Genomic DNA, 27093 nt, shown 5'->3' with positions numbered 1-27093 from the left:
CAGTCACAGCTCTGTCCCGCTGCAGTATTCTTCCTGCACTTTGGTTTTAAGTGATGAATGGTGACAGGGTGACTTTGATGAACAGGAACAACCCACTTCATCCAGCCTCCTTCCTGTGGCATGGCTAATACTCTGAAAAGTTACCTCTCCTGTCCTTGGACAAACATGGCTGATCACTTATGCAGGCTATTAATAGATTTATGACTTCTACCCCAAAGAGCTTCTGTAAACTCCATTCAGTTCTCCCAGGGTCAAATGGGGACAGGCGAGAGGCCAGAGCACTCTCTACACACAGAGAAGGTTGCTTACTTGCAATCTCAGCCTGGGGTTATGTTTTCTTCCCTGTCTTTTTTTTTTTTCAGACTATCCTTCAAGATAGGGACTGTATGTTATGTGCAGCCATTAGCAAAGTGGCCTTTAATTCCTTTCAAAACCTCTAGATGCTACTGTCACACAAACAAACCCTGAACAGCCTGCCGTGCTCTCAGCCTGTTGGCAGCAGAGCAACACCCTCGGTCCCTGCCTGCTGCAGCACAGGCAGAGCACAGAAGCACAACCTCACAGCCCTAGAGCATCGGCTCAGACTAACCCCAGTTTAGAGCATTTGACATTTGAAACCCAAATCTGTGAAGTATTGAGGAGATGCTGTACTTAACCTTTCTGATGTTGAAACAAAATATAATTCGTAGGCTTCTACTGAAGGCAGCCAAACCCTCTGCTGTGATTTCACACTGACTGTTCCCGCGAGCAGCAGTTCTGGCTCTGAACCTCCACGGCTGCTCATGCAGGCTTGCCTTCACAGCCCCGGTACATGCTCTGCTGAAGAGCAAGGAGGCTAAAGTACAAGCTATGTAAAAACCCAAACAAATTAGAGGAAGGATTTTTGCAGTTGTGGGTTACCATATATCAAGTGCTAATTTCACAGCAGACACATCTCAACTTGAAATTTCCATTCCACCAGCCTCCTTCAAACAATCGGATCAAAACACCTTTTGCTTGCGTGACTTCAGGGTTGCAGCTGAACTGTTAATCCATAATTAAAAGATCACTTAATATTCCACAATGCCCTCCAGTTTCATGGTGACACTGTCAAAATGAGAAAACCTGATCTCATTATCCTAGCAGTAATTAAAGAGATTGGCAAAGCCAATTCCAGTTAATTTGCTTGTTTTATTTTGTCTTTGAAAGCCTGACAAAACAATACTCGGTAAGATTTTCCTTGGGTCTATCTTCAGATGGAAAGCACTATATAAAGTGAGCAGTGTTGTTACCTTAAATATTTGGTTTCTGTTTTCTCATTTTAAACATTAATAAGGCTATTACAGAAACAGAACTCTTCAGAGTTGTTAAAATCACGAATGTCACACTTTTTTTTTTTTTTCCTTTTTGTAAACAGAAAGACTCCTACTCATTCAGGGCCAGTTAAAATGAAAGGTTAGGAATAACACGCTGCAAAAGAATTTCATCTGAGTATTTATGCCTTCCTGACCTTAGCAGCCAGCCAAAATTTAGAGCCCTGTTGGCTACTTCTGTGCAAAGGAAAGCTTACAATGGAAACAAATATTTATTTCACGTCATGGTATTAATGTAGAAAGAACACTGGAAGTCCTGCTTCCCTGAAAACAGGAAGAATAAATAAACCTGTTTTTTTCTCACTGCTCTAAGTATCACACAGGGAGAGATTACAGCCAGACAACGGGGAAGGTATACCTGCATGCATCCAGATCTTAGTAGCTGGTCTGAGGCATGAAACCTGTGACTGATGATGACTCATTTGTCCCTAGATAGTGTCTCAGAGATTAAGAAAATTGGATTTTAGTCCACTGGAAGAAGAGAAGCCCTCTTTATCTGTACCTCTCTGGAAACATCTAGACTGGCCTTGGTTGGAACAAAGAGCCCAATTTCATTTACAAAAGGCTTTTGTGAGAACAGCCCTCAATGAGGAGAGGGTGCAGTGGAGGAACACAATGCTATATAAGCTACTGTTAACCTTGTTCAGGACATCTTAACTTGTTGCCTCAAACCAGATGACTGATGGACTATAAGGAGGTGGCTTCTGAAAGAAATGCTTAGTAGCCTGCTTGAGATACAGCCCTCCTCTACTGCACACGGAAATCTAACTTGGTCCATCTGTGCATTTGTTGTGCACCAACGTAATGCACAAAGATCCCAGTCTAAGTCCGGCCACAACAGTCACGTTGGCCTAACGCTACACCTAACCTAACAGGTCTAATGGGAAGGGACACGTACATCTGGAGTAGTGTTTGGAGGACACATCCATGGTCTGTCATTCTCTGAAATGTTCCTGATGCAAGCTCCCACACAGCTCCACAGACTCGCCACTGCTCTGCAAATGCCATTTTGAGCCCAACTCCTCAGAACTTACATTCCCATCTGGTTATTTTTACAGCCAGTCAGAGAAGGGAAACAGCAATTTTCAGAAGCCTTGTAACTCATACAGACCTGAGCAAAACTTCATAGAGAGACATCTAATTCCCAAGACTGTATCCAAGTCTGCATTTCAAACGCCTGCTGCCAACAGTAGCTGAGTAAGAGTACTTAGGAGAGCTTGAGTGATTACTTTAGAGTGGAAATGTTAAAGCAGCCTAAATATAGGGGGTTGCTACCAACTCTATGCACTCATTACCATAGCATCACAGTCCTAATTGTCTTGCATGTCTCACACCAGAAGATCAAATATAGTGCACTGCAAGAAGAGAAAAGTAATGCTGAACAACACTTGTAGCAAAATGCGCTTCTGGACTGAAGACCAGTTTTCAGTCTCAATCCTGACAACTTCAGACAGCTGAACTCTGAGACATATCAGAATTTCAGCAAGCAGCACCCATCCCCTTTGCTTCATTCTGTTTGTGTTTTCATGGCCCGTGAGTATTAAAATCCATTTCTGCTACAAGAGTGTCCTACAGGCAGTTTTCAGTTAGGGTGAACTACTTCATGACTATATTGAAAGGCTGCACACAAAAAGATGCAGCTCACAAAGAGAAGGCTTCACTTCAGTCCTGGCTCAGGTGAGTAGTGATACACTGCAGAGAGGTTTTCCTCACATTCTCCATCCTCATAGCAACAACCAGTTCTACATCGCTGCGGCAGAAAACTGAGTCAGGAAAAAAGAAAAAAAAAAAAACACCCAACAAATCTCTACAAAAATGTAGTTCAAGAATTCTGGAGGATGTTACTCTCAGAAATCATCTTCATATTGGACTGCCAGCAACAACTTACATGGAAGTTCACTAGAAAGCACAGGTTAGCAAGATCTATTATTCTCTGCCTCGTAAAAACACTAACTTTATTGAACCAGAAATTTGAGACAGGGTAAGCAAAAGATGTCCCTGATACTTATCCAGATGCTTGACATCACCTCTCATGAGCTCCCTCTCATCAAGAGGGAAAAACACCTCTAAAAATCTGGGAGAGCAACTCTCCTAACGCTGGTGTAAGACTTGTGTGTGTGTGTGTGTACATCTGTCCATTATGGAAAAACCCAGTGTAACAGCTTTCAGAAGAAGCCAGCGTAACAGCTTTCAGAAGACATGATTGATTTTATGTAGATTTTTATTGTTAGGGCTAAAATTTAATTTCTTCAGCTTTCCTAATTTTCCTCTAACCAGAGGGAAAAATCCACTGAAAAAAACATTTCAGGAAGAAAAAACCCCGAGTGCTATACCTGCCACAAACATAAAACTCCGTTGGGTTACGGATTCTCCATAACCCAAAGCTGTGCTGCCTTAGATATTGACGATACATCATTATATACAAGTTTTCTCTCCAGAGGCAATGCCTTTCAGGTTTATCACCATCCTGTTCAGTAGCCGTAGCAGGAACAGAAGAACAGTTATCAAATGAAAAGATAATCAATCAGAGACTGTGGACCTCAGAGGAAGTTCCTTGGAGTACTTCCAGCTTTCTCAATGTTATCGGTAGTTCCTCACAACTGGTATGCAGCTTATAACAATTAACAATACCAGGTTAGCATGCATAATAATAATAATAAAAATAAAAAAAACAAAAATACCCCCCAAAAACCCACATTAGCATGCATTTCTCCTTTATTACATAGTCAGCATACTTTAACACAACTCTAGCAACACCTGGGACTGGAACATACCCTTATCTGAAAAGGAAAGTCCCACAGCAACGTTCCATGGTTTTACCAAAGAAGTGGGAGCTTATCTACAGAGTTGCAAACTTCACTCCACACTGCATTAGAATGTGAGCAACGTATGACCAGCTCTGAAGAGCTCTTCAAAAAGGAAACAGAGCATGGCACATTGTTCAGATTAAGTGGTCTGATCACAAACACTGAGCTGTTGCAAAAATCAGGCTTTTAATTTAGGTGCTTAAATAGAAGTGGAGCTATGCTGAAAATGGGACCATAGATCTCCATGTGCCTCAACTGTAACAAAAGGATGATGCCTTATTTTTTTTACTATGGAAGTGCTGGAAGGAAAAAAGAAGTACTTGCAGTATCATCTAATCATACGTCAGGAATCACAGTTCTCTTCCAACAGAATTACAAAACAACTTTTTGCTCTAGAGAGATCTTGCAGGTAAGGAACACAATTACATCCAGTGGTTCAAAGAGATGTGTAGAAAATTGGAAGTGGGATCTCTTGACCCTCCAAGTAACTCCTCCTTTCTGTTCTTAAACCACTTTCATTTTAACAGTTTGTCTCCCAGTCACTGTATGATGATACAGTAAAAATACCTCCTGCAATCCCAGTTGCTCTCCTGTTAAAATATGTACTGCCACACACTGGCTTATTGATTCAAGGAAATAAATCTCTGCTGGAGCTAATATTGACTTTTGTTATGAAAATGGAAGTGAATAACTAACTAAATATTGATTTGAAGAGGAATGATATATGATAAGCTTAGCAAAATTATCACAATCCTCCCAAAAATTAAAATAAAAGTAAAATTGCAACATGGAAAAGAATGCTTCCAAGCAACATTTTTAAAGTATAGTCAATTCCAGATGACCATTATCTGATTATTAGGAAGAAGAAGAAGTAAAAAAGTCTGCTGTTGCCAGATGTCTTAAAAGCACCTACGAATAAGACAGATGCGCATCCCTCTCTATGATTACTCCATAGGTTTCTGTTTATATTACCTGTTCTGGATCCTAACAGCAGTTAGGAGCTGGCCTGCTAAAGCTTGTTGCAATTCAGCTACTGTTCTTAATGTAAAAGGCCTTGCAAATGGAAGATTCATTATTAGCTGCCCTGATGTGCCATAGCAGCATTACTATAGCTGCAATTCATCAGCTGTTCACAAAGCAGGCCTGTTTGCAAAGGGAAGACCCATTAGTAGGCACCATGATGTACAGTGCTAACATCAACATATTTAATGAGTCTAATTAAAAAGAAACTCAACACATGCTTTTTAAGCAAACACAGATCAAATTCTTGGCCGAATTAAAATATTAACTCGTTTGAATAAATCTGTACAGTGATTTGGTTGGTATAATGATTTTAAACCATGGTTCAAACCATGGTTCACAACACACATTGGGGACTCACCAGTTTCACTGGTGTCTCACAGCTCCCCGCGAGCACCCCGACCCACCCCATCAGCTGCACCCTTTCCAGCAATCTCCACCACAGCTGTTTCTGCACAGACTCCCTAGCACCCAGTCGCAGTGCTCTGATTTAGGTCAGTGCATTTGTACAGAAACAGTCTAGTGAAAATGGAGAAGCCTGGTCAACCAGCAGCCCCTTCGCGGGTGTTCCAGAGATTTGTTACTGAGAGGCCTTGAGGAGTCAGGAGCTTTCCTTCAGCAAATCCAAGCTGGAGCATCACAAATCAGATCCTAAAGTTCAGCTAGAAGGATCAGCCAAAAGGAAGAATGCAGATTTTTTTTAAGATTCAGCTGTTGCCCTTTCAAGAGTCTCTGGAGTAGTTAGTGAACATGCCTTCCTGCTCTTCAATCTGTTCAGCTAAGTGACAATCCTCACATTTGCATTTTCTGACATAGCCTGGTCACTGCCAAAACTCGAGCTGTGGAGCAGAGGCCAAAGGCTTTCCCCTGGCAGCTGTATGCAAAGACCACAGCGCCCCAAGGCAAGAATGCTCCAGATGGCCTTTTTTTTTTTCCCCCCTTTTTAAATAACTGAAAGCCGTATGTGAACTGCTTCACTGGACTAGCCTCTGCACTGAGCTGGTCTTACTGTCACTGAATTTCCCCAAGTACACGGAAAGATGCAGAGGCTCTGGTTTACGGGTCACACCCAGAGCCGTGGTTTGCAATAGCCACACGACTGCCCTAGGCAAGCGAGCAGGCTCGGGGTTTCTACTAAAACCACCAGCAGTGATGTGGTCAACAAGAACTGACATTCGGGGCCAAGTTCCCAGTCTTGTGTTTTCAAACTCCAACTCCAGCAGTGCAGATGATGAAAAAGTACATAGCATTACACACAGCCCCAGGGGGGTGGGGCGCAGGAGCCCCCCCCAACCCCCCTCCTCCATACAGTGAATTTGCAAAGCCAAAGACACATATTTCACAGCCTCAAGCTCTGCTCATCTTCAAAATTCCAATGTAAAGACTCAAAGTCTCCCAAAGGATACCTTTTAAGATATCATTTATAAGCAATTCAAGGCTGGAATGGTTTTGATTGTCCTGTGGCTTTTGCAGAATTAAACGTTTAATTGAAGGACCACCCTTACTGAAAAGAAGATACAGCTTAAATGCTACCATACTCTGTTAAAGTGAAAAAAGCCTTCCTCCAGGGGGAAAAAACCCTAACACTACTACAGACTAAAAAAGAAAATTAGTAATTTTCCTCTGTTTTTCAAAGAAGAAATACTTCTTCCCTCTTAAGCAGTAATTTTACAGAAGTTTGAAACCCTAAAGAACTATGAATTAGTTTGAAGGCTCAGCCCAGTTTGAAACACAGGAATATGCCCAGTGCTGCTTGTGGCAACAGCCACGTGCCCTTCTGAAGTCTTAAAACAGGTTTATTTTCTTTTCCACAAGGACACCAACGGGCAGCAAGAAGCACCTTGGCAGGTTACGGCTGTACACAATTGGATAGGGCTCCCCAGATAATCAATCCCTGGCACTTTCATAAGTCACTGGGGTGGAATAACATTGTTTTCCCTAACTGCACACACCTCTTTGAAACTGCACCAGCCTTAATATTCCCTACTGGCTCTCCTGTTCCAACTCATTACATTTTATACCTCCCCACTTCAGTCTTAAACTGAAGTCAAGAGTTGCAACCGTCAATCACTGCTGTGCTCTTGGAGTCCCTTCATAAGCTGCAGTCTGAATGGAAAGCTTCACAGGCCTGCATTTACTGCCACCACAATGTCCCATCAACTGCACCATGATACAGATTGCTTGGTAATACATCCTAGGGCTCTAATAAGCAAGTTTCACATTGTTGGGTACATTTGCTTCATCTCCTCTGACTGAAATTTTAATGAGTTTAGGAAAGAGAGGTTTCATTGGGAACTACCAGAAAAGTGGGAAACCAAGGACACTTTCTCAGAGATTTTGGAAACAAACAAGTCACCAAAAGGCATCTGAGCACACATTTATAGCAGTGAGAGAACCGAAAGCTGCATTCCTCTAAAGCTTGTATGTGCCAGAGGGCATAAGTGATGGACTTCTAATTATATGCAGTCAGTGATACAAGAATGATCTGTTACTTGTCAATCTGATGCATCTTCTGTGAGTTACAGAAAAGATGAGAGGAAAAGAAAAAAAACATGACAAATTCTCCTGTTACAGTAGCAGGCTGATTAACAGGGGTGTAACTGTTACAAAATCACCTCCATTTAGAATAGACTATAGACTAGACTATTTCAGTTGGAAGGGACCTGCAATGATCACCTAGTCCAGCTGCCTGACCACTTCAGGGCTGACCAGAAGTTAACGCACGTTGTTAAGGGCCATTGCCCAAACACCTCTTAAACACCGACAGGCTTGGGGCATCGACCACCCCTCTGGGAAGCCTCTTGGTAAAGAAATGCTTCCTAATGTCCAAGTCTAAACCTCCCCTGGCGCAGCTTTGAACCATTCCCGTGTGTCCTGTCACTGGATCCCAGGGAGAAGAGATCAGCACCTCCCTCTCCACTTCCCCGCCTCAGGAAGCTACAGAAAGCTGTTTCCCTATTAAATTGCCAAATCTTTTCCATGCCACACCTAAACATAAAGCAATCATGCAGTTGGAACAAACTCAGAGATCTGAATGAAATACAGTTCACTCAGAGATAAAGTTTTTAACTAGTTATCTGGTTAAATTCAGTGGCTCAGGTGTTGGGTTTTTTTTAATCCCAGATATGCAAACAGTCAAGTTAAAATGGTTCAGCTGATGCAAGGACATTAACTGGTGTGTTTCAGTCATCAGATGTGTTTTCAAGGCAGAAGCATGAGGGTCCTAGAAGGGCCTGACATTCTGGACTCAAGTCAACCAACTTACAGAGATCTATTATATTTATGCTATGCAAAGAAAGTTTAGTTACATGATTGAGTGCTACAGGACTGTGGGTTTTCCACATGCACCTCAATGGCTGACAAAAGTTGAAGGAGAATGGAGATGATGTAAATTACCTTTTATTAATCTTTCAGTAAGAAAGAATGTGTTTTGCTTCATAGAAAAGAACTCTTAAACAAAGAATTAAACAAAAAAGACAACAGATTAAGGAAAGCAAAACAGGTTAAAAGTGTAGCTCAGTTTGACCGAAAGAAGATACAACCCCTAAAATGCAGATACATTTCTATTAAGAGTAACAGCAATTTTATCCACAAGCCCCTACCACCTTTATCAATAATCAAAGCCTAAGAAGTACAAATGGTGGAAAACATTCTCAAATATCTCAGAAATACTTAACAGCAAGTTACCTTTCGATCTTCTTTAAAGATTTCAGCAGCGGTTGTAAAATGTGGAATGGCATTTTTACAGTGGGGACACCCTGTTCAATATAGAAAAGGAAAACCAGCACAAACATTAGTCATAAATAAGATACTGCAACAACTCAAGACACAAGATAAATCAGTGGAAAATTAGTATTAAAAAATCATTCTAGACAAGGGTTCTCCTGTTCTATGAAGAGCAGGACAAAGCATCTCTAGACCATGAGTCAGATACACAAACTTAAGCAGGTGTTTAAAATCCATGACTTCAAGCAGTTTAAGTGTATCCTTACAGTTACAAAACATCCCACATAGGGACCACGGTGCAGAGGGCTTTTCTCTACCGCCAGTCCCTTAAGAGCATTTTAAGGTCGCCAACCACAAACAGACAAACCATTTCTCTGCTGCTGTACCTTCTTGTGGGTTATTACTGCTGTTGCCACAGATACCAGCTACATTTGGACACAGGAATAAAGACAGCACAGCTGTGAACAGAAAGAGGTTGGAGTTGGAAAGGAAGTCGCCAGGCATGTTTGTAAGTGTTCGGGAATTGCCTGTGTTAGAGCCAAGCCACCAGGAACACATGGGAGGGGAAGAGAAGCAAGTCCCACAGGCTACCCATCTTCCACTTATGGAGAACAGGGGTCCAGTCCCAGGCTAGGATGACTGCTGCTGGCCTTCCTGGAGACCTTCCTCCTGCTCACCACAAACTAGCAACCCCAGTGGAGTTTTACAGGTACAGCACATAAGAACCAGACAGCTTTGTGTGGGAGCTGGGCTGATACTTGTTTGCACCACCACAGCACTGAACAAAAGACCAGTCCTTCCCTTGCTTAAACATACACAATATTTACTCAAACATTTCAGAAGTCGCCACAGAAGGGGAGCAAGAACTGTTCTCTTGATTCAAGATTCAGATGTGAGTGCTCTTAATTCAGAAGCAATGTTTATTGTCTATGATTAATCTAAATTGCTCTCAAAATACCAATACTAAGTAAGGCTTTGAAAAGGAAAGTACCTGCATATCTGTAACAAATTACTTTTTTCAAACACAGCATAAAGAGGTTGTTCATAAGCAAAAACTCAGGACACTATTTTTTGCTTAGATGCAGGGAAGAAAGGAATGGACACGCTTCAGCCAAGCCTGTACAATGCTAGCAAAAGCAAAGAAGTTCATCCTGCTATTATTGCTGGATAGGAACAGAACAGAGCAGAGATCAGTTTTTCACAAGCTCCAATTACACTTACGCTACTGTTGCTTACCAGTATTTTACAACAAAGAACAAATGGCTGTGTTACTTTTAAGTCAGTACTGAACAAATGCCCTCTTAGGAGGCTGGCATGAACCCTCTCATAAACTGCACTCACCCTTTTAGCTCACAAGAAAAACAGCAGCTGTGCATAAACACTGCACACCCCTTTCACCAAAGGAAAGGCTGCACACCCTTTTAATCTTCACCAAAACGCAATTTCATTGCTTACATGCACTGCTTTGTACTTTAGAGTATTTTTTTCTTCATAGCTGGATTTTGAAAGCACTGCTGTGACACGCGTATAAATACACAGAGAGACTATGTAGTAACTAAGAATACTGAAAAGTCAAGGGGACATTTCCTGGGAAACTGAGGCACTTCTGCAAATCCATCTTAATGGCTTCAAACTCTTTACACAGCACAACGGCAGTCTGTCCTGATGGCAGATGTGTTTTGGTGGGAGATAGTGCAGGTCCTCTACGGATTGTAAACTATTAACTTTGTAAGTCGTTCAGCATTTGCCTGGGAGGAAATGGTCAAGAAAGAAAAGGAGAAGGAGGAGGAGGCGGTTAGGGTTCCAGGCTGCTCCCATGTCCATCAGCCCACTTCTGTGACCCATTTTCTCTCTGATTTTCCTATCTGCCTGATACTGAAAAGCCTTTGGGTCAATCCTGCCTCCTGACACATCTTTGATAATTTCCTGTACTGTGGGTTGATTGCTTTAGTTGACTCGTTAACACTGCTCTACACAAATAAATCAGAACTGATGACAACATCTAGGGAAAATTCCAGAGACAAAAAAATAAAAGAGAAAAATCAGGCACCTCTAAAACAAAAAACACTTGTTCTAGTCCACATCCTTACGTGCTGTAGTTTACTGGAAAGCACTTCCAACTGTTACACTAAAACACAAAGGCCCCTAAAAACTTAAACCTTTCAGATTCCCCTTTCTGCTTATGATCTTGAGCTTGAAATTTAGGTTTCACCAAACAGCGACTTCCAAACCCTCAGTAAATGGTGTTTCAAGAGAAAGATGAGACTTCATGTTTGCTTATTCCCCTCTAACAGCTTTATGATACATCAGTCAGTGTGTTTCCCACCTTGTGAGTGCTGAACCTGCAGAGGACAGGGCATTTGGTAAAGCCTCTCCCTAAGCCCCTACTAAAGTTGCAGCAGGTAAGTGCCCTCCATGAGCCGTGAACTCTTCAAGAAACCAGAACACGAGTCAGCAAGTAACAAGCGTATTCTTTCAGACACAGAAAAGTCCAATGGCTATTACAGATGCAAGATGCCATTTTACAGGGGCCAACAGATGGCTGGTAAGAAAACAGTCCAAGTGGCCATTTAGCTGGTGACTGCTCAGAGAAGCAGCTGCAGCTGCTCAGTGTCCCTTCCAACCCAGCGAGTCACCACTGCACATGCCATAGCATGGTGCTCAGTAGGTAGCATCAGAAGGGCTTTGAGAATGGTTCTCAGCTTACAAAATGCACTTCTTTTAAGGACAAAAGGAAGCATCTGACTATCTAGACCTTTACGGCACTTTGGGAAATTAGGCAAAATCAAACATGCGTCACCACCACCACACAGAGGAGCTCCATGTAACTCAAAACAACTGATAAAGGAACCTATGCTCACAGCTTTTATTTCCTCTTCTCTGTGATCTTTGCATCTTCCCACTCTAGTATCAAATGACAATGTTACCCTCATTTATGCATCTGAAGCTTCATCCCTCCTCCTCTCACTTCTCTTTTGGCCCAACCTCCTTTCTTTACTGCACTGTGCTTGCAAAACTAAAACACAACCATATGGCTTTTGGCAGAGCTGACTCCCAAGTCCAGTAGGCATTTTGTTAGCCTTGGACATCCATCCACGGAACAGATGTGAATGCTATGCTGAATTCCCAAGGAGTTTCAAGGAGTCACCAAAAAAGGGGGAAGGAGCACATCATATGGAATAGCAGAACTTCATCTGTTACAACTTAGAAGGATTGCCAAATGCAGCAAACACTTGGAAGCCACCCAACACCATCATTCTATTTAAAGCACACATGCCAAAAAAAATAAAAGCAGAGGTTGATGTCTTCATTTTGACAGACGGAAAACTTGTTCTCCTCATTCCCTCTTCACACCCACTATCACACATTTATTTTAAGTGTTAACACCATCTTCCAGATTTGAAAGTGCAAAGAAAGGAACTGTACCAAGCACTGTACGTGAAGATAGGAAGCGTGCAGTCTCCTTACAAAGGATATTCCAGATGGGCTGCAATGCAAAGAGATTAAACTGGTGGCATCTGAAAGGTGTGGATAAGGTGTCAAGAATCAAAAGGTCCTGCCCCTTTCTCAGTAGTATTTATAGGACAGTAAGTCACTATGGACTAAAGAAGTGGGATGATTTATTCAATTTCATTTCAGTTGAATAATCTGGGTCCTATGGTAGATGCACGGGCTTCCTACAAGGCCAAGAATTGGACTTCCAATTGAGAAGCATTGAAAGTAGCACTTCTGGGAACAGAGTCTTCTAACATAGGTGCAGGTCTTTGCTTTACTGATTTTCTTTTGTCATTTTTACATTATTGTAAAATTTGATCTCAACAGTGTTATCAGCAGATGTGAACTGAACAGTAATTTCCTGTGCCTGACTTGAGAAATCTGAAAGGAACCTTCTCCTGGAACATCCAGCTTTTTCACAAGATCCCAGCTCAAAACCTCAAATCAATTCTGCAAATCTTAAACTAACTGCACTTCCTAATGCAGAAACACACTTGCACATTATCTGACAGGAAAGCAAAAGAGCTTAACATCTAACGCACAGGCAGTAGCATGTGTTAAGGCCATTCTCCATTCCTAAACAGCAAATGATACAGCTTTATTACAGCTCTGGCCAGACATTCTCACTTCTCTGTGCTAAAAATCTTGCACTCTGGAGGTCCCCCATGCAGCCCATGGTGGTATCTGCTCTGCCCGGCTGGGGGATGAGGGCTGCCTGCTTAAACCACAGGTCCAAGGATCTGTATGGGAATACCTGCAATAGAGGGGTTCTAAGCTCTATATGCCTTGCACTACAAATGTAAATTTTACATGGACCCAGTGTTTTCTACAGGGTGTTTTTTCCACCATTCACGATGTAAAGTTGGTAAGGGCTGGGAAGACACACTGCAGAACAGTCATGGTGGGCACCATCACACTCCTCTCCCTGAAAACCAAGTAGTTCTCAACTGATCCAGTACGTGAAAAATACAGTATCTGTGGGTAAAAATTCAAGAGGAATGGCTGATGAACAGCAGATGAGGGAAATCAAGTAAGCAAGCAAGCAGGCTTGATTCAGACTCATTATCACTGAGGGGGAGAGGCAGTCAGATTAAATCTCCTCTAATTGTAGAGGCATTTAAAGGAAAGCTAGCGAGCCTTTCGGGAGATGAAGCGATGGAAAATATATAGCCCAGCTTATTTTCCGTGGACTGAATTTACTGATAGCAGGAACAACTGAACAGTACAGCATCTCCATGGGTGTCTTTGAAGAAAGAACCAATGAGGCAGCATTGGTTTGGGCTCAGAAAGGCGCCCAGCAGAGAAGCTGGTTTCATCCTCATAGAAAGACTGGTTTGAGGACTCTGAAGAAATAAAGAACTGCAGGGCTGAGCTGGATGTGGCTTCCAAAATGATGCCACAAAACATCTGTGTACATGATATAAAACAAAGATAGCACATGGGGAAATAGAAGTACTTACTAAGTGCTCACATCACTTTACAAACTTTTTTTTTTAAGTTTGGGGTTTTTTTAAAGAAAAAAGACCCAAAAAACAGACTGAGGAAAGAACAATATAAACCCATTCATGAGGTAAGGTAAGACACACACAAAACTGATATTAAAACCCAAATGCACATTGACCCAAACATAAGAGTAATCAAGCATATGTTTGTGGTGGCAATTCAATAAATCCACAGAAATAACATCCTGTATTCAGATTTGTAAGCATTTTGCATAATTGCAGGGTCCCATGGGATGCAGAAGGGATGTAAAGAAGATTTCAAAGCAATGGAACAATCTAGTGAATAACCTACATATCTTTATTACATTCAAATGGACAATTTTTCATTGGACAAGGTTTCTTTTTTTAACCAAGTCAATTGTTTAGAGATGATGGTGAGTCAAAAGATAAACTTCAGAGATTCTTAAAACTTCTATGTACGAAATTATTAGGACCAGATGGCAATTATAAAGATGTCTCCAGAATAGTGGATGAAACAGATGCACCCTGTTGGACAATATTCATATTATTACATTTAAAATAAAATTGTGTGAAATTTTCAGAATTGCCTGAAGGAATCAAGATCTCTTTCCAAAAAACATAAGTTTCTACTTGCTTAAATATGAAAAACGTCCTTTAAGTAACTTCATGCTTTGTTTAATTTGAAACTACAAAGCTCAGTGATATAATATAACCTCTCTACAGCTGAACAGTACAAGGTTAATTCAGTTTCCTTAGAAGAGTGGAAGCTGTATTAGCATAGCACATAGAAGAAAGGTGAAGCTTTTTTTAATGAATATAAATCAAAAGCTAACAATTTGTACAAAATAGATAAAGGAAGCAAATGGACATCAAAGCAGTATCTACAGTCAGCAGAGGTAATAATGATGTTTTAAGTATATAAGGGGTTTTAAACGTATCAGAAGCAAAAGAAATCCAAACAATACCAGCAATGTAGCTTTGAAAGAAAACGATGGAGTTGTCAAAAGGAACTTCACTGAATATATAAATGAAAATATTAAGTAGGTGTGGAGAGGGCCTCTATGTCTGGCATCTCCAAAATACTGTTTGCAGTTCTGGGTCCACAAATCAAGAATGAGTTCAAACTGGAGGGGACTCAAAAGACCCATAAGAAAAGTAACAGGACCGGAAAGTGTGTTTCATGGCAAAGGGAGGCAGGAAGCCCGGAGTGTCAATAGCTTAAATCCAAAGATTAAGTAGTGATAGAAACTGAGAAAAGCCAGTCTAGTTTTCATTACAACAAGCTATACAAGCTGGGTGCCAAAGGCTAAGTAACCTTCAGAGCTGGCTGTGTGCTGAAGCCAGTCAAATTCAGGCAGGAAATTCACATTCCACATCCCTAGTGCTTTTTAGTCTGAAAAGAAATGGTTTTCTAAAAAAGATGCTTTCACACAGTGGTTCTCCACCTGATCACAATGCAGCCTGTCCCTGACTCACATTGCTGAGCTGAAACTGCTACAGAGGTGATAAGGTTTTGCTGTCCTTTTATCACCATCTCCTGAGCAGCTGGGATCTGCAGTGTGCCAGGACTGCCCCACAGGTCAGGTGGGGACAACAGCCTCTGCTGACCCTAACCTGAGCATCCCAACTAAAATGGCTCTACACCAGTGCAGATCAGGCATTTTAACTTCAGAAAGCACTACCTTATGCTTTTTGCCCACCATTAACACACAATGATGTATAACCCCACCCGTGTTGTTTCCATGTGTGCTTTTAGCATTTTCTACATAATGAAATCTGGTAACTGAAGGAACAAAGCAGCACGCATATATTTCACATGAGACTTTCCAAAGAGATAGTTTAAACATGCATATATTTTAGTGTTGTAGCTGCTTCCATAATACTAACTTAAACTGTCAGTATTTTCATAGTAAAGTCCTAGCCAACTCCTTAGAAGAGATCTGAAAACTCAGTGATTTGTGAGACCGTGGCATTTGTGCTGCCTGTGTTCTGTCCTCAGCATGACGAAGGGCTCTGCTCCCCCTTCAGCCCCCAGCTTCCTTTAGTACCTCTCAACGGGTGATCTCAAATGCTTTAACTAATATCAATTAATTACGCTTCAAATTGTCCCTAAGAGAGACAGACGTGATTATCCTCCTCTGTCATTACACCCAAGGTTAAATGGAGTCAGGAAGAGGTTAAGTGACTCTCAGGGTTTACAATCCTGCTTGAGGGGAGCAGGGCTTCAAGGTGCTGACTCCATTCATTCAACTGCAAAACACTGGGGACTCAGAGGGCTCAGCACGCAGCAGGATAGAGCGCTCAGGGTGCAAAGTGCAGAGCAGGGAATGACTTTCAGATTCCCCATCTCTGCTTGAAGTCATCACCATCTAAATAACAGGGGTAGACACTACGCACTGTTATTGGTTTTTAAATGACTGCAATTCCAAGCAAGTGAAAGCAGCACATTGCACAGCTATCAAAGGAAACCCAGGAGCTTGTAGACCGCAGAGCAAAGCAAAGCCTGTTTCCACTTCAAGAGTTCCAAGTGATTAACTAGAATTAAAACAAGAATATTACTTGGTCAATCAAGGAAAGACAGGCCACAGACAGTAATTGCAGAGATAAGAGCTGAAAATGGGTATACTGCTTAAACCAGCACAATTCATGTAGCTACAGAAGTTATTGAATCCACAGGCAGATTTGAGAAAGGCATTTGGAGATGTTACTGAAAGGTTAATTTGCTTTTGTTCTACCAGTAGAGAACTGGAGGCCCTTTTAATTGAATATCTGGAAACAAAGTTCATTTTCTGACACAACCTGACACATAGCATAATCATATTTCCAAGACATGAGATATTAGTAACTGAGAGGAGGGGGATTTGTCTTTTGATTTGAAAAAGGTCATGAGGTTTTCAGTTAAGCATCAGGTCAGCCAGGGCTTGCCTCGCTACTCTTAACAGGCAATCTACAACCAATTTCACAGCCTGCTAGTGGATTTTGTTGCATTTTTTTCCAAGCTCTCCTCATTTTGTAGCACTTTGGGGGTACACAGAGGATGCGAAGGAAAAAAACCCCACACCTCTGGAAACCACAGCCTTAGACATGAACTATTGAAACGGCAGCAACGGAATCATCAGAATAGACCAAATTGCAAATGTGAGGAGAAAGACTCAGCACAAAACTCCTGGACTGTTTTATCCACTACAAAAGGCTGTATGACAGACTGCAGCGAATCACAAATGACATGACAGCACTTGGCATTTGGCAACAAGCAATCCTTTAAGATGGAAAGCTGTAGAGCAAACCACCTCTGGACAGAAAGGATTAAAGAGCAATAGTTACATCCAGAACAAAACTTAAGTGTCAGTTCCAGCAGACCCACATGGCACAAACGAAGCTGGTAAGAGCAGTTAGCCAAGGCAGCATCAGCCTCTGTTAACCACAAAAAACAGTTAAAGAGCAACCAAAATGATTTTGCCACCTGACATGCCAGTGGATGCAACTGATATCCAGAAGATAAATTGCTCCGAGTTAGCAGTGGCCCAGCAGAGCGCTGGGGGAGGCACCGCTGACTGACACCTGCACTAGGTGAGGCTCGAAAGCAGTCCTTGCTATGGTATGTTGCATCACCAGAAAAAGCATCTGTCTTCCTGGGCACGGGTTTGATGACAGTGTATAAGGGTGAGTGGCATATTCATAGTTAAATGACTCATAAGGTACCCCACACAGGCTCTACCTGACATTGCACCAACACACCTGTATGTCTGTGAGGAGAGGATTTCACAGGGCAAAGGGCATTCACCTCCTTCCTCTTCCCCTTCTCACAAGCCTGAACTGTTTACATACAGGTAATACTCTTCACACCAATTCAAAAGCAGCTGTAACATTTTAGGGTTATGACAGATTTAAAGCATGAATGCTGTTTTACAAAACAAGAGGAGCTCGATCACCCTTCCAAATTTTAGTTTAACGCCACAGCTCCGCAACAGCCACTGCTGAGTGCTTCCGTCACAGCCTTGCGCAGTCCTCTAAAGTGCCTCAACTTCTGAGCTGAGAGCAGTTAGAACTGTTCTCTTGGTGCTAATTAATATCCTCGACACAAACACTGGGGCTAAGAGCAGTTCTGCCAGCCTGATTGCAGAGACCACTCTACGAATTAATTCTTTATCAAAACCAGCCTGCTAATGGGCTCTGTGGCATCAGCACTATTTACACCGACAGGAATGCACCTCACCTAACAGGAGCCTGTAGCAAGAGCACCACTCAGGCAGGAGAGAAACCAGTTAGCTGCAGAGCTAACATACCAAAATTCTGCAGTGCCAGCCCACGCAGGATTTAAAGCTTCATTATCAGAGGGTCCAGACCTCTCTTCTGCCTCAGTCAACAACCAGAAAATCCTTCCTGCAAGGGTTTTTGCCTTGAAACGGATTCTTTCTGTTCAGCATGTTTTTAATAATTTTTGATAGCTTAAGCTTCATTTACAAACACGCACATTTTGTTCAGGCTCTTTGATACAGCCTCCTAATGAAAACTTAACAAGATGTGCTTGCAAGCAACAGGAAAACCTCTTGGTGGGAGCCAATCTGAGGCCATCACAGGACACTGAATCCATCTGTGCTTCTGTGCTCGGCACATCTGGACCCATTAATTCAGCTGGTGAGTATTTTAGCCCCCTCTGTGCATCCTTCATATAGAACTATGCCAACCCAGGTCTGCTCAGCCCCAAGACACGGTCTGGCCACCTCAGGTGCAGCAGCCACGGGCTGAGGCCGCATGGTCAGTCAAAACTGCAGTGGTTTGTGACAGCGGTGCAGCTTAGCCAGGACACAGCATCATCTTGCCAAAACTTTCTGCGCAAAGGCTGAGATATGGTGCAACCAGCCTTGTCCCAGCTTACTTCAAAAAATGAGAGAATGAAAAGGAAACATTACTGATTTCTTAAGAACAACTTTCTGATGACAGCCTGCGTCCCATGAGCGATCTAGCAGGGCTGGAGGAGCATACTGGCCTTCCTGGCTGTTGGCATTAATAGCCAAAAAACCGTCTGCAGCCACGCTGCACACAGTGCAACCCACTCTGGCAAGGACTCTCAGCCAAGTGCTTTTTTGTCACTGTATATTCCTCAATACATAACCCGGACAGAAGAAACTGGGCGGTTTTTATTGTGAAAAGACAGAGAAGGAGCATACCAGGATACAGAATGCTTCATATTTTGAACAAAGCCTGTGGGTGAAATTAATGCAGGTTTGCTTTAGCTCTCAGCATTTTATGCACTGCTGATGAAACACACAGGGATGGGCAGGACTGGTTTAGTCAGAACTGAAAAAACCTGATGCCTATCTGATTACTTATTGCGGAAGTAATCCCTACCTGATTTCTTTCTTACTTCTTCCTGAGATCAATCAGACAGGGATGATGTCTGCATTCCTGCTTGACTTGGAAGCCAAAGAACTGGCTTTGGTTTACATCAGAACAATACCCAGGTACCATCTCCCAACAGCTTAGAACAACACACAATCTTTTAAGGGCTCAAACACCACCCCAAAGTCTTCTGTGATTTTATCAGGTACAACACGGATTAAGCACCCTCATTCACTTCTTCCAGCCCTGAAAGAAAAAAACTACAAAAAATTTAAGTGAAGAGCCAAGGAGGCTGATGTTTCTTAATTGCACATCCTCTTGTCCAAATAGAGCCACTTATACTCAATACAAAAATACCTCATTAAAACCAGCCTCAGCACGGTTTATTTCTGGGTGTTCTCTGGGTAACCCCTGTGGGTCAGGCTTCACCAGAAAATAACCTTTTCCAGCTGACAAAAATAATTTCCAGTGAAGTGAAAGGTTTCACTGCTGAACAGAGAACCGGAAATCAGCTCCCAGCAAAGTATTTATTAAAAATACCCATTCTGCAAACCCTGTTGAGTCGCACAAATTGAGGCTATTTGGCAAGTTAATAACATTGGTAACTGCCACCCTTATGAACCATTAAAAGGGAGCATTTTCTCCCTATTAAGTCTTGTTGCTGCTGAAAGTATTTTTTAAGAATTTTTATTACCTTTGTTTTTACAAAAGTAGGAACTGAATGAATTTTCTCAGTGCTGAGCTCTCCCACTAAAAATGACTGCTCTAAAAAATGTGTCCTTCCCACCATTCCGACCTGTGACTGGTGTATCACATATAATTCCTGTTTCTGACACAGTTGATTCATTTGGAGGCTCTTTGGAGGCAGCAATCATGATCAAAAAATGATACAAATGTGTTTTCATGTGTTGATCTTCCATTCTTATGAGCCACAAGTGGACAGCTCCTGTTTCTGTACAAGAATTAGTAGGGGATGTTTTAAGCCTTTCCTATTTAGAGAAAATCACAACTCAATAAGAAGGGTAAAAAAAACTCAAACCCAACAAAACAAAACCAAACCTCAAACCAAACAAAAACCCCCAAACCCCTCACTGTGTATTTCAAACTCCAGTGTTACTATTTTTTGAAACACAGCATTCCTGTGGTTGAAAGGCACTTTTCCCTTGCTCAAAACAGGGTCAGCTAGAGCAGGTTGCCCAGCACTGTGTCCAGCTGGAGTTTGAGTACCTTCAAGGATGAAGACTCCACACCCTCTCCAGTCAACCTGTCCCAGTGTTCAACTGCCCCCACAGTAAAAAAAACCACAAACCCAACAACACAAAAAAACAAAAAACAAACAAAACCCCAACAAAACCAAAAAACCCACCGCCGCTTCCTCTTATGTTTAAGCAAAATTTCCTGCATTTCCATTAGTTCTTGCCCTGTGCCTGGACACTGCAGAACAGTCTTGCTCTGTATTCTTTACCTGCCACATTAGGCACTTCCACATACTACTAAGAGCCCCTCAAGCCTCCTCTTACCCAGGCGTCCCAGCTCTCTCAGCCTCTCCTCATACGTCAGGTGCTCTAGACCCTTAACCAGCATCACAGCCCTTCACTAGATTCTCTCCAGTATGTCAGTGGAACCCAGAACTGGACACAGCAACCCGACTGTGTCTCACCTACACCATGAGTAGAGGGGAAGGATCAGCTCCCTTCCCCTGCTGGTGATGCTCTGCCTAATGCAATCAAGGATGCCCATCTATGAAGCCTCTGCCTCCAGCTCAGCATTGTTTCTACAAGAGCAGAAAAGACTCAGCTTAAGTTTGAGGGAGCATCATCCAAGAATAGCTAAAACTTGACAGTCAAATCACCAAATTATGGCATCAAGAAAACATATTAAACCCCAGGGACGAACAAGGCAGAGGAGGGAACCATGGGAGTTTTAGTTAGAGAATGTGATGGTCATTAATTTGATACAGGTCTTTGCATTGGCTTGACAAGAAATTCCATGTAGGACTCCAAGGGCTTCTTCGGACAGAAGTTTGGGTTAAAAACACAGTACACTCATGAAGAACTATCTGCATCTCCCTATCCAATTGAAAAAATGTTCACCTAGCTTCAATCACTTTTTTGCCCTGAATTCAGTAATTACAGCAGTAATGCAGTAAAAACATCTCCAACTAAGAAGATGTGTTATCTACTGGAATTTTGTTGCCTTTTGTGAGTCTGACAACTGATCACAACCAACTGCTTCTTTTTTGCATATAGGTGCTATAGTAGGAGGAGGTTAAAATTTAACAGAAAATCAAAGTCAAATCTCAATTATCTGGGATAACGGAGTGGAGAGAGCACATAAAAGTAAACATGCCGATAAAACACATTTGGATAAGCTGTATGAACAAACCATGAGGATGTAAGAGAAAGAAGAAAGAAAAGTCAGTACATTGATCCCAGAAGAGGCACTGATGCAAACTGGTCATTCCAGGATGCTAAGCATTTAATGCTGAGTCCTGAAATAAGCTCTGGACATAGAGCACAGCCAGCGTACCATGCAGCTAGTGTACTCCTGGCCATAGCTGGTTAAGCACTGCAGTCTAACCGGGCAAGGCTGCATCTATTCTCATCCATTATGCTCCCTTAACAATTCGGTCCACAGCTGCTCAAATCCCGATCATCCACAAACCAGGCTATGTGTGTACACCAAACTATACTCAGACTAGTTGTCTCCGCTCCTCGTTCCTGGACAAAGCCAAGCAGTTGCAAAATGAAACCTGGAGTATTTGTTGGCATCCAGTACCTCCAGAGACTGGTCTGTGGAGATAATAGACACAAATCCTGTAAACCACCCATCCAAAATGCTTCTCAGATGCTGATGCAATAATTCTACTGCTTTCAAATGTTCCTCAAACCCCTCACGGCAGTCCCCAGGCCACTACACACCCCTGTGGCATCATGCTTCACTTCAGCAGACTCTGTCACTGTCCTCTTATTTTAGGCATATTGAAGCTGGAGGTAAGGGAGTGGGATGGCACATCTTACGACCACAAGAGCCCCACAGTGGCCCAGAGAAGAGCCACACCAGGTGCTGTGCAGCACAGACACCAGCAGCTTGCTCCAAGTGCTAGCCCTGAGAAATGCCTAGAGTGCCAGCCCACATCACAAGCCTGCATGGCGTGGTGGCCACAGAGGGTACAGACCTACCCAGTGGACACCCAGATGAAGGTCCAAGGCAGTTATTGGCATAAGAAGCATCAGCTTTCCTGCAGCTGGCACTTTTTCCCCAAGTCAGTACTGGGGACCTGCCCCGACTGCTGCCTCCCACCCCAAATCAGTCACTCCAGTGCACAGAGATGCCACGGGGGAGGAACAGGAATGTGAAGTTAAGAACGTCACCCTCTGTGGGTGTCAGGTCCACATAAGTGGATTTTTTCCCCAGTAATTTCAAGTATTTTGATTCTGATTCTCAGTCCTTAAAATACTCCACAAGCACCAGGAATAACCTTTATGCTTCACCCACACTCAGAGTGATGGAGTAATGAGTTTCCCATCTTTTCCATGTGGATGTAGCAGTCTTCTCTTCTGGAGCTAAATCACTGTGAAGCACTGGTCAGTACCATGAAAGCACCACTCAGCTCCGTCCAGAGTTATCAGCATAGCAGCAGATTGATGGTTCTCCTATACATATTAAGTAATTTGGACTGGAAGTTGCCACAGAAAAGACAGATCTCATTTCAATTTACATCTAAGATATATCTGTGGCCTTTGCCTAAAGGTTTGTCACTCTAGCTGAAATCTTTATAAAGGTCAGAATATTCAACTTTCTGCTTTAAATTCTAATGACAGATGAGAGATACATTTCTTAGCATAAATATTTATATATAAACATACTTTATATATGCATGTATACACACACCCCCAATCTTAAAATATCTGAGCATATGTGTGAGTGTAACAAATACTGTCATGGAGTCACAAGCGAATGGAGTAACATACTGTGAGTCTGCACTGACCTAAGATGTGGATCTGAATAGAAAAAGAAAATTATTTGAGATAATGGGACCTGGCAATTTTAGCAATGTTCCTTCTGCACTAAAATAAGCAAGTTAAAACTAACTGGCGATGTAAGCTCCAAGAGGTCTTACTATTGAGAAAATGGTAAACAAAAGTTAATCTACCAAATTTAGCAGGAGGCACATTATCACTACAGAAAAGCTGAAAAATATAAAGATTTATACCTTTCTATTGCATTAAGGATTATTTCACAGAAATCAGATATTTAAAATACTCATTGGATGCTTTACCCTGCACACAACAAAGGGCAGGTTCACTGCACTCCTGTGTGCCTGCTTTCTGCTTTGCACACAGACACTTCCACACTTAGAGGACAAATTGACAAATCAGAAACTGCATGACCCACATAATGACAACAAGCCAGCAACATCGACTGTTTTAGGAGTCACAGGAAGGTCAGAAGTGGTTCCAGTTAGCACCTCTCTGTCCTGTATATAGGTGGTCTCATGCAGCACTGTATCCAAAACCGTGCAAGAAGAAGGTGTCTGATGGGCAGCCTCAAGAGTCCCAACAGTCTTATAACATCCAAGCCTTGCTTTTACAGCCCATAAAAGACAGGGTCAGGTTGATCTGAGAGCAACAGGGTAGAAGGCAACCAACAAACAACAGTATCATCATGAGCCCATCAGGCAAGTTGCCTTGTGCTTTCAATACTGAGAGCTACATACTCATTGCATGTAGTGTCTTTGCTTTAAACATGGCCAAGAGTTTTAGTGCCTTAAAAAGATGCAACTAAAAACCAAAAGGGGAATAAATCTCTCCAACAGAAAGTTACTCACTGGGTAGAGAACCCAAGAGACAGTGAACTCCTAAATCTTACCATTTCATATGCAATCATTTTATTTTAAAGTTATGGCTTGCTCTTAACCAGTTGAGGTCCAAGAATCAGAAATTCCTGGCACATGGGCAATTTTTAGTCAATAGGTGGTGGAAACTGGAGCTGAGGAGGGATTAAGTCCCCTTCCCCTCTCTTTTACAACCTTCCAGATATCTCCCTTCTGAATTGCACCCCTCCCGTCTCCCACATCCAGCAGGGAGTCGTGGGAGCCCAAAAGCATTCATGTTTAATTCTCTAACAGAAAATCAAAATAAGGGGCTGCCTGATTAAACATTAAGGACCTGAGATTTTTATCCCTTTCTGGAAAATACCTTTAGTTTAACGGGAACAAGCCAGTAACCGCTTATCTGAAGGTTATCCATTAACTGCAGGGCTGGCCATTGATAGGGAAGATTTTTTTTCTTGTATCTTTGGGGGAAGAGTCATGGTGCTATAAAAGCAAGTTAATACTATCTACTAAGTGCCAGGATTATCTTCTCCTTTTGACAGACCCCTCAAAAGTTAAGAACCTGTACCAAGTCTGCCTGTCTCTGGGACAACACAGAGAACAGGAAAGGTCACTTCCATTCACCTAATCTATAAAGGGTCTGATTAAAAAATTCCCTAGAAATGTTCTCAGGCACTTCGAAAATATAAGTGTGTGCACGACGCACACAAAACAACCTGGGAGGAGGAAGCTATGCCCATATTCCCAGTGGAGATTTAAATGTAGATTTATTACAGACAACATTTATTCCATCAAAATTTGTTCTCAGCCTCTGGAGAATGATTCCTCCTACATCACTACATCGATTTCACTAGTGAAGTGCTGCACTAATGAGTCAGGTTCTCCATGTCCATTGTGTTGCTATAAAGGATCACATTTTGTTATATGGACCATAAAAAGCAGCAGAGGAAAATAAATCTGTTTTGTTTTTGTACCCCTGCCCGCTTTGGTGTCTGCATTAATGCCGTAACTCTTTAAATAAACACTGTATACTGTTTTGTTTCTGTTTATAAAGATACAAAAGATGGTGACAATGATGGTCCCGTGCAGTTATATTCAGAATCTTCTCTTTACCCTTAAAAGTCTGGGGACAGCAAGAGAATTAATTCAGGATTTCAAAAACTATAGCGTTTATAAAACCCATCCACGTAGAGAGGTATTTACTCACATGGTGCATAGAACATGACAAGGGTATGCTTCTTCTTCTTCAAGGACTCCCTGAAGTCTTCTCCAGCAAGGTGGATAACACTAGTCTGTTTTTCTTCCCATGCAGGCTCAGGTGGAGGTGGTGCTTCAGGACTAGAAAAGAAAGGAAATGAGATTGGTTTGAAAATGTTTCTGGAAGCAGGCAAAGGGGCATCATGTCCTGGTCGTAACTACCATGCGGGAACTGGGGTCGAACAGTCCTTCAGGGTGCCTGTGCAGCAGAACGAGCTTGGTATTTCTAACACCAGATAACAACAAAAAAAGCAGCACGTTAATTTCTGGAACTCAATGAAAATATAATTTAAGTGATTGTACTCAGGCATATGAGTAGGAATGCAGAATAAAGATTTCCTACATTGCATACAACATCTGGGTGGAAGAAACATTGCTCTTGTATCACTGTGTCATCCACAGACGTGAACTGAGAACAGCATGCAGATGGAATCAAAAGGCAACTGATACAGAACAGCATCTTCCATTCAGACATCTTTTTTGTACTCTTATCACTATCATGCAAACTTCTATAAAGAATTTCATGACCTTCTCTTGAATTCAGATATTAAAGTCAGGATGCAATAATCAGCATCGTTCCACTTGGAAGACTGGGGGTGACTGAACTGGAATATTTTACCTTGATAAAGAGAATGTCAGGTTTCAATTATGACTGCACATACTGACTAGATCAGAGCAATCCCGCACATCTACAGCGCCTCTAACAAAACTTCTGCTATTCACCAGCTCACAGACCTCTCTCAGACTCATTAAATTCATTCCTGCTGTATCTTAAATAGTGATTACTTATATAAAATCATCAGAATGGTGCCACAGTATAAAGACCTTCATATGTCGCCTTGGTAATAAATTAGCTTTTCAGACTTTCCTGTCACTTTGAATGACACCATTTAAGTTGTACTGGGTACATAAAAACCAAGTGAGGAAAAACTCAATTGTTAAAGTCCTACTCAAGGTCACTTGGTGGACATCCATCGTATTTCCATCGATACTGATTTGCCAGTTGTTAGTGAAAGAATTAGGGCAGCTGGTCTGAATTTTCACACAAACACAGCTGGTGTGAGCTATCATCGATTACAGTTACAGTCAGGGGTGTGACTTCATCTCACACAGGCCTTCCCACACTGACCTGAAATAAGCTACCCAGATACTGGAAACAACCTAGTGCAGGAGCACAGACTAGTCACCACGGAGGGACCGGAGCCAAAACCCGCAAGGCTGCAACAAGACCACTTACTGAGACAGAAGTACAGCTTGTGTCAACCTAACTGCAGCCTGCACCCCAGATGCAGCCCTATTTCCACCAGCTTCAGTGCAGCTGTGACAAGTTTATCCCTGGTCAGCAAACAAGGATCTTACTCCCTTGCATCTCTAGTTGGGAGAACATCCAGCAGTCAAGAGCAGGAGACAAGTTGCCTGGGTTTCCCCTGTGTTGCTGACTACCTGAGGCTGCAGACAAAAGCATTCCAGAAGCACAGCAGGATCCAGAAGGGATTAACACCCCTTCCCTCCTCCTCATTGCTTACTCACCTGCCAATATGTACAGGCAGCGTCAATGTGACTGTTTAACTCAATACAAATTAAGCAGCACTCAAAATACTCCAGTAAACTGGTGGAAACTAGGACAGTGACTTAACGTCCAGTATTAACACAGCAGCCTGGAACCTGGGTATGCAGGGAGGCCAACAGAGTACTGTGTCTAAACGTAAAATATAGATAGAACTTCCCAACATGCTGCCAGACCACGTCCATTACCTGATGTGAAGCACTCGGGGATATAGTTTAAAAAGAAA

At 42.3% G+C, this 27093-nt stretch overlaps 1 protein-coding gene across 1 annotated transcript in view; it reads right to left on the bottom strand.

Annotated features, from left to right (window-relative positions):
* PDIA5 (protein disulfide isomerase family A member 5) overlaps positions 1-27093 on the bottom strand; it is a 102119-nt gene that overhangs the window by 4807 nt on the left and 70219 nt on the right. The window contains exons 14-15 of the mRNA XM_056349235.1: positions 25251-25381; positions 8867-8937 (exon numbers count right to left, since the gene is read on the bottom strand). Coding sequence (XP_056205210.1) covers positions 8867-8937; positions 25251-25381 — 202 coding nt within the window. The remainder of the gene's footprint in view (positions 1-8866; positions 8938-25250; positions 25382-27093) is intronic.

Source organism: Falco biarmicus, chromosome 8, assembly GCF_023638135.1.
Source record: "Falco biarmicus isolate bFalBia1 chromosome 8, bFalBia1.pri, whole genome shotgun sequence".
In the NCBI taxonomy this organism is placed as follows: Eukaryota; Metazoa; Chordata; class Aves; order Falconiformes; family Falconidae; genus Falco; species Falco biarmicus.
The sequence above is the reverse complement of the archived record's forward strand: the minus strand, read 5'-3'. Positions and strand labels throughout refer to the sequence as shown.